At 46.2% G+C, this 8196-nt stretch overlaps 1 protein-coding gene across 1 annotated transcript in view; it reads right to left on the reverse strand.

The window, feature by feature from the left end:
- LOC310777710 (ras-GEF domain-containing family member 1B-B-like) overlaps nucleotides 1-8196 on the reverse strand; it is a gene marked incomplete at its 5' end in the record, with an annotated part of 16699 nt that overhangs the window by 7282 nt on the left and 1221 nt on the right. The window contains 2 exons of the mRNA XM_083638084.1: nucleotides 1925-2017; nucleotides 5158-5232. Coding sequence (XP_083494210.1) covers nucleotides 1925-2017; nucleotides 5158-5232 — 168 coding nt within the window. The remainder of the gene's footprint in view (nucleotides 1-1924; nucleotides 2018-5157; nucleotides 5233-8196) is intronic.

Below are 8196 nucleotides of genomic sequence, written 5' to 3' on the forward strand. Positions count from 1 at the left end.
CTACTCTCGCGCCTTGAACCCACCCACAACTCCCATTGACTTCATGCCTCACGGCTCCACGGCTTCAGCGTCACGCACACCTAGTGCGTGTGTGTGTGTCGCGTGGGGGCCGCGGCTGGGACGCGCGCGGCATCCACACAGGCAGCGTTGCTGCTGCGTTGCTGCTGTCTGTCTGCCGACTCTCTTCCTATAGCGTTTACCTTTTATTAAATTTGCTATAAACAATACAATGATGATTTTAACTGAAGATCGCTTGGGCTCACTTCATAATCGAGGCAGTATTGATTTGTGTTTGTGTGTGTGTGTGTGTGTGTGTGTGTGTGTGTGTGTGTGTGTGTGTGTGTGTGTGTGTGTGTGTGTGTGTGTGGGGAGGGGAGGGGAGGGGAGGAACGAAGCCACGTTGTAGCCTATGTACTGTATGTGGTTTTCAGAGGGCAGGAGAACTGCTGTGAGCTCCTCCTCCCGTCTCAAATCAAAACGAGCCTTGATTGGCTGTGGCTGCCCCTGTAAAATAAATAAATGGCCTATAGCCTATGGAAATCAGTGGTTATCAATTCAAGTCGCAGACGAAAACTCGCAAAAATCGAACCAGAGTCGAAAAAAGATATGCCGCAAATTCGCCCAGAGAAACAACAACGGAAGTGTTGTTATATTTTATTATGTCTGCTTTGAAAATGTAGTTAATAGTGCTTGTATGATTATGAACAGCAAAAGATCATTTTAATGTCTATTTTTGTAGAGACACGCGCGCGGTAAGCAGAAAAAATAGGCGTTGCTCCTATTCTCTAGATGACGCGCGTCTCACGCCTCGCGTCTCACGCGCCTGAGATGCGCGTCTCATGCCGGTGGTGTGGCGGCTGTAACCTGTTAACATGGGCGCCGAAATGAAAATCAATGAAACAATGAAATGAAACTTGTGGGTACAGCTTCGGTACAGCTTCGGTTGAGCTTGCTTCGGCGTGCTGTGTGAACTTACAATAACGTCCGGGTAGACAACGCCTGCATCACGTAGGCTACATACAATTGAATGGAACGGCGCAGGGAACAACTGAGAGAAAGAGGAAATGGTTCAGTCTAAAACGCATGTTTGATGCTTTGATATCTCATTCATTAACAACACTTTCACTAACGTTAGTTTGGAGACCTAATTTACCTGTTGGGCCACAGAATCAAAACAATTACAGCTTGAGTTCACCCAAAACTAGCAGTTAGTCTGACCAGCGGTGAGATGTCTGTTGGTTAGATTTGGTTTATCAACACAGTACATAAAATAAGCACAACCAAACGTCAGATAGGTTGGACCACTGTGTTTAACTACTGTAGGGTACTGTAGGGTACTGTATATATCTGTACTGTACTGTATATATCTACTGTAGGGTACTGTATATATCTTTAACGTTACAGTTATGGCTGAAAATGACAACAGAAATCAACAATAAACAAGTTTGTGATATCTCCATAATTCAAATCAATGAGCAGGCGTCTACCCGGAAGTGACTTTTGTTGCGACATCACAGACAGACAGACAGACAGACAGACAGACAGACAGACAGAAAGGCAGACAGACAGACAGACAGACAGACAGACAGACAGACAGAAAGGCAGACAGACAGACAGACAGACAGAAAGGCAGACAGACAGACAGACAGACAGGCAGACAGACAGGCAGACAGGCAGGCAGGCAGACAGGCAGACAGACAGACAGACAGACAGACAGGCAGGCAGACAGACAGACAGACAGGCAGACAGACAGACAGACAGACAGGCAGACAGACAGGCAGACAGGCAGACAGACAGACAGGCAGACAGACAGACAGACAGGCAGACAGGCAGACAGACAGACAGACAGACAGACAGACAGACAGGCAGGCAGACAGACAGACAGACAGACAGGCAGACAGACAGGTCATTAGTTGTAGCTCACCATACAGATCTCAGTGGCAACCAGGAAGCTCAGTCTGTTGAACCAGTTGATGTAGGCCTCCAAGTTGCTGGTCTTACGCTTCCGGAAGAAACCCTGAAACACAGAGGGAGACCATGTGAACCTGCTTGACTTTTTGGGCAGTTGTATGAGGCATTTTAATCAGATTTGTGTCCGTTCAAGTTTTTTAGGGCAGTGGTTCTCAAACTTTTTCCACGTCAAGGACCGCTAAATTGACACCGATGAGATGAAGGTCCCCCATCTGATAGGTTTAGATGTTTTATGACAGAAAGTGTATGAAACCCATGACCAAAACAACAGTCATTGTGTTACTTATGGATGGAATTGTAGTGAAAATAAATTATCCACATTTTTGCTGGGGACCCCTTCAAGGACCCCTGGGGGTCCGCGGACCCTACTTTGAGATCCACTGCTTTAGGGCACAACAACTTCAATTCTGATCCAAGATGACCGTTTTCATTAGCCTGGGAACCTGACCAACCTGCAAGATCATGTTTTATTTGCTCTGGCAGATGCCCCTCCCATTCAGATAGATTTCCACTTGGTCCGACCGATCACAGCTAATATGGGGCGCGTTTGATACGATGACTGACAGAGAAGCATGTTTCCACGCTCTGCTAGCACAGTAGGTCTATCCAATAGAGAGCCCCAGGAATGAGTCCGGAAAACATCGATGCCAACACTTCCGGGTTCTTCACTGTTTTTGCCTATGGGATTTTTGAATGGGTTTTTGGCGCGATGCTTCAAATAAGGTCTCTGGGCAACGCAAGCTTAATCAAACGCGAACCAGTGCTCAGTAGGATAATCTTCATGCATGAGGACCACTTTTATGAGTGTTTAAGCTTTTACGTGCCGTTAAAAGGGCGGCTAGCTAGCAAACGGCTAAATGAGACTACACTGTTGAGTCGACGGGGATATTATACGTCAAATAACGTCATCACTTCAAAGGACAACACGGAAATTATCTTTTCCTCACCTGGTTCAGCCCGTTCAGCCCGGGGTAATCAGTGCACAGCAGCGCACACATCAACAACACTCCAGGTTGAGCGGTGACCTCATGTGTGAAGATTATCCCGCTGAACACTGGTACGCGTTTGAATAAGCTTGCGTTGCCCACAGACCTTATTTGAAGGATCGCGCCAAAAACCCATTAAAAAATCCCATAGGCAGAAACAGTGAAGAACCCGGAAGTCCGGGACTTCCGCGTTCCGACTACAAAAATACGTCATCCCTGGGGCTCTCTATTGCATCAAGAGGCATTTTAGTCTGCGCCGGTTGACAACGCCCACTGGAAATTGAACTGAGAGTTTAGTTTACAGCCTCCTTCACATTTGTGAATTGGTCTGGTGAAGTCAGGCTATGTTTTCATGCTTCTTCATCACAACCCAGAGTGTCTGATGCCCAACGTTAAGGTGCTCACAAAACATTTGAAATGCAAACAGATAATCCAAGCCAGAAATCCGGAACTCTGCAGGGTTCGGTTCATTCGTCCGGGTAAGAACGAAGACGTCTGAAACTCCGGTGTCACCAAATAACGTCACACTTGTGGCCCTCTGACGAGAACTAAGGTGCGGTTCGTTACGAGAGCCACGATCCAAAACCCTGTCGAAAAAACAAGCTGCGTGTGAGTCACGTGACTTTTGTTTACAAGCCCTGGTTCACTTCTAATTGGTCCGTTTGAACTTAAACGATATGAATGCAAACATTTTACTTCCCCGCCCCCACTGTGGTTCCGACCAAAGCCAATGAGCTGCCTGTAGATGTGTTAAATATGAGGAAATTGACCGTTGCTACTCTCGCATATGTTCTGCAAATTAATGTTGACAGCCATGACTCAGCCAACCCCCCCCCCCCCCCCCCCCCCCCCCCCCCCCACACACACACACTGATATTTCTCAGTTTGTGCCCTTTTGTGCTTTTCCGACTCTCGCTTGTGTGGCAAACCTGCTCGCCAAAAGCTTCTTTATAAATAAACTTCATAAAAACGCTTTATAAATAAACCTTGGCTGTGATGATGTAATCGGGGGGAAGTGTGTGTGTGTGTGTGTGTGTGTGTGTGTGTGGGGGGGGGGGCAGTTCCGTTAGAGGCTTACACAACACAGCAGGCGGCCCACTCCCGATCTAAACTTCTCCATGTGCTCTGCGGGACGCTTGGCGCTGACTCACTCGTCCACTCTTGTATACAAAGTGGTTCTTATGTAAGTGAGGGCAGAGATGCGGAGCACCAGCGGGAGCACACCGGCGCTGATTAAAGCCGACCCCTTACCGTGACTCACAGCACCACGTAGCCCGGAGAAGGGCCCTTCAGACACACTTAGACGAGCGCAGAGCGGCGCTGGATGCGCTTACAAAAGATCCATTAAAGAATGCCCACGAAAAATAAATAGAATAAAGAAACGCCACACAAATGCACATCTATGTGAAGGTAGGGATGAAACGATGACCGGTTTACCGGAAAAAGCGCGCACAGACCACAGCCACGGAGCGTTTTTTTTTTGTTCCACTCAGACTATTGGCAATTCTGGCAGCAGTGGAGGTTGAAGATCCCCCTGGCAGGAGAAGAGGTAGGAGGGGCGACATTGACGAGCAGCGCGCTTTTCCTCCAAATGTTGAACTTTTTGCAGCTTGAGACGCCCAGAGAGCGCTCCGCCCAAAAACACTAGCCGCCAAGAGCGCTTAAACGCCAGGTGCGCTCCTTGAAAGAGGAGCGCTCCTCCTAGCGCGTCCTTACCATAGAGAATGAATTGCAGAAAGGCGCTGGCTTCTGAAATACACATGTCCTGTGTGAACAGCCCCTCTGTGTATTCTTAAATAACCAATTGAGCGCAATTCTTAAATAAAGCAGGAAAAAAACAGGCAATTAAGAATCAGGGTTCATACACATTAAACAAACAAAAAAATAATAATAAAAAAATGTCCATTACTTTGCCAAAACTTTTTGGACTTGATTGTTTTCAAGGATCTTTCCAGGCCTGGGCAAAAGAAAATCTAATTCCATGACTTTTCCAGGTTTTCGTGACTGTAGGAACCCTGAAGAAGACTTGGGACTCTCTTGTGTTATAGAGTGATCTGATCATCATTATGTGTTTTGTGATCAGGGTAATAATAAACAAACAAACAAACAAACAAATAAATAAACAAACAAACAAACAAACACACAAATAAATAAATGAATAAATAATTGAAAAAAAAGAGTATGATCCTAGTCTCTGTACCTTGTGGTTTTCCAGAGGATCCTTCAGGGCAAACGTCTGGATGAATTCTTCAGGGCCGATGAAACTCAGTCTGTCCTGCAAGGAGAGAGTGAGCGAGCGAGAGACAGAGAGAGACAGGGAGAGAGGGAGAGAGAGAGACCAAGGGAGAGAGAGAGAGAGAGAGAGAGAGAGAGAGAGAGAGAGAGAGAGAGAGAGAGAGAGACAGGGAGAGAGAGAGAGAGAGAGAGAGAGAGAGAGAGAGAGAGAGAGAGAACTATCAGGACAGTGAGAATAGTTCACACACCTTCTTACTTAAACATCAAATTCAAGGACTTTCCAGGCCGAATTCCACCAAATTCAAGGCATAGTTTGAGAGCTCTTCTCAAAACAGAGTTACCGACCAATTTACTTGGTTCATTACAAAAACAATCAAATAACATGATAAATAAATAAAAGCCAGACACTATTTTAAACAAACGACAATAAAATAAAAGACCAAAAATAATGTGCTTTAAGATGCGATTTAAATCGTTGGACTGACAGAAAAGAAAACTATCTGACGGAAAGCAATATATCTTTATACGTAAGACCGTGTGTCCATCTAGCGTCTTTTCCCGACCATTAAACGCTGGAAGTACGCTGGGGAGCGCTGATCTCAGCGCACAATATGCAAGGAAGCAGTCTGAAAGTAACGTTAGCTCAGTGCGGTAGCTAGCTTGATAGCTGACAGCTAACATTAGCTAACAACACACATACAGTGATTTAGCTCAACACTCACCAGAAATATTAAGTGTCTAGCCAATCTGCTCCCACAATTGAGCCTTTCTGTCTCTGTTGCGATAGTTTCTCCATTATGATTAGTCGCCAGAAAAGCAGCACCCGACACCAGCGTCTTTCTGAAAAGTTACAATATTTTCAGCTGGGAGCGCTGGGAGTCGGCCGCACAAAAACGCCGGAGAGCTGTGAAAATAGACGCTGGGCGCAGCGCACTTTCTCTAGACGTCTGTGTGCGCCCCAGTACGCTCGCTCCTCAATGGAAACAACTGAAAAAAGACGCCGGAGCTGAGGAAAAGACGCTAGGTGGACACAGGCCCTAATAATACAATGTGAATAATGACAAAGTGTTTATAGCATTTCTCTGAAGCAGACCGCACACAGCGCTTTATGGAGAAAACAATACAAGTGAGGAATACCAGCAGTAAACCAAAAAACTCAATAAGAGTCACATCAAAGCAGCACAGAGAAATAAAAGACATAAGCAAACCGGTTTGACCGCAACGTTACATAAAAGCAACTCTATAAAAAGAGTGTGTGTTGTTTAACTGCACCACAGTGAGAAGCTGACGCTTTGCTCAAACTCAAACTAATTAAGTTAAGTTAATTACCAAGTAATTAAGTGAAATTATTGTTTTGATGCAGCAGAAGCCCGTGAGAGACAGGGTTAGACACTGTCTCTGTCTGGTGTGTGTGTGTGTGTGTGTGTGTGTGTGTAATGAGTTTTTCCAACTTCCAATCATGGAAGTTGGAAAACCTCATTAAGGTTTTGCTTGCACCTGTGTTTACCCTGCCTTTTGGACACAAAATGGCAGCTGTGAAAAAGGCCTATATCTGCCTTTTGGACACAAAATGGCAGCTGTGAAAAATACCTATATCTACCCGGTGCCATGGCACGAGTCCGATACCTCACGAGTCCGACACCTCACGAGTCCGAAAAAAGAGGCTAACTTCCCCCAGACCCTAACCCAAAACCTAACCTCTCCCACCCCCACGCCTAAACCTAACCTCCCCCAGACCCTAACCCAAAACCTAACCTCTCCCACCCCCACGCCTAAACCTAACCTCCCCCAGACCCTAACCCAAAACCATGAGGTGTCGGACTCGTGAGGTATCGGACTCGTGAGGTATCGGACTAGGGGGCAGTCCCCATCTACCCAGCAAGCACGGACAGACTCGGACGAATCGAGGGAGCCCAATCGGGGCCAGCTCAAGTCATATCATGACGAGTCAGATCTGGCCCAGATTATCACTGTATCACTATCCAACTCATTTCACTCACTGAAATATCCATGAGGATAACTAAATGGTTGCAATCAATCACGTATTTCTCAGCCTGGGCTATTTTTTTTATCCAAAATCCGAGTGATCAGCACTTGCCTGTGGACACTGGACAATCTGCGCTGATTAACAAACTGTTTATTCGTGGTGTTATACGAGGAGATGAATTGCGGGGGGGATCCTGCAATTGTCTCACTTGCATATCGTGTTGCCAGATTGTTTTGAAAGAGAGAAAATACACTGCGAGGCGTAAACTATACATTTGAGTTGGAAGTTGCATGCTGTAGCATTGTGCGTTAATGTGTTTCGGGGTTCTGCTTACACAGATTGTAGACGGTTACCCTGTGATGTGTGATCCATAAACACTTGACGCCAACGTTTTAAATCAAAAACAAGTTCCAGATTAAGGTTTGAATTAAATTAGCTTTCGTTTTTATTTAAACTGTCCCGACTCCATGGATGTTATACCGATATAAGGGGTCCATGTTTTGATATTACTCCAACGTACAGCGGAATGTTTCAGTGAACAGATAGCGTAGTGGTAGAATGGCCGGTAAAGGGGCGTTCACACCGACCTATTAAAGTTTGTTGCTGGCGTCGAGTTTACATACAAAGTCAATGCAAACGAGCGATTGAGCGTATATTCGCCTGGGAGAATAATCGCTGGGCGTCCGAGCGCAGAGACAGAGCGACAGAGCGAAAATACGCTCGTCGCTCAAGATGAAATATTCCAACTCGAGCGAAAATACGCAGGCATCAGTCGCTCGCTGTTCAATGCTGATTGGCTGCCGTGTGAGAGCGAGTCAAGGATCACTCTGGCTTGGAACAAACCGCTGGTTTATTGTGTGGCAACAAACCGCATTGACAGGCTGACAGCTGACATGAAGTGAAGTCTGTACTACCGGTATGCAGCTCGCATTAGGAGCACGCTGATAGGCTTAGCTTGTAAACAATGACGGTGGCTCGTAGTGGACAAACAGCATGACATTGCGTAACGTTATATCC

Source organism: Poromitra crassiceps, assembly GCF_964638095.1.
Source record: "Poromitra crassiceps genome assembly, chromosome: 6".
NCBI lineage: Eukaryota > Metazoa > Chordata > Actinopteri > Beryciformes > Melamphaidae > Poromitra > Poromitra crassiceps.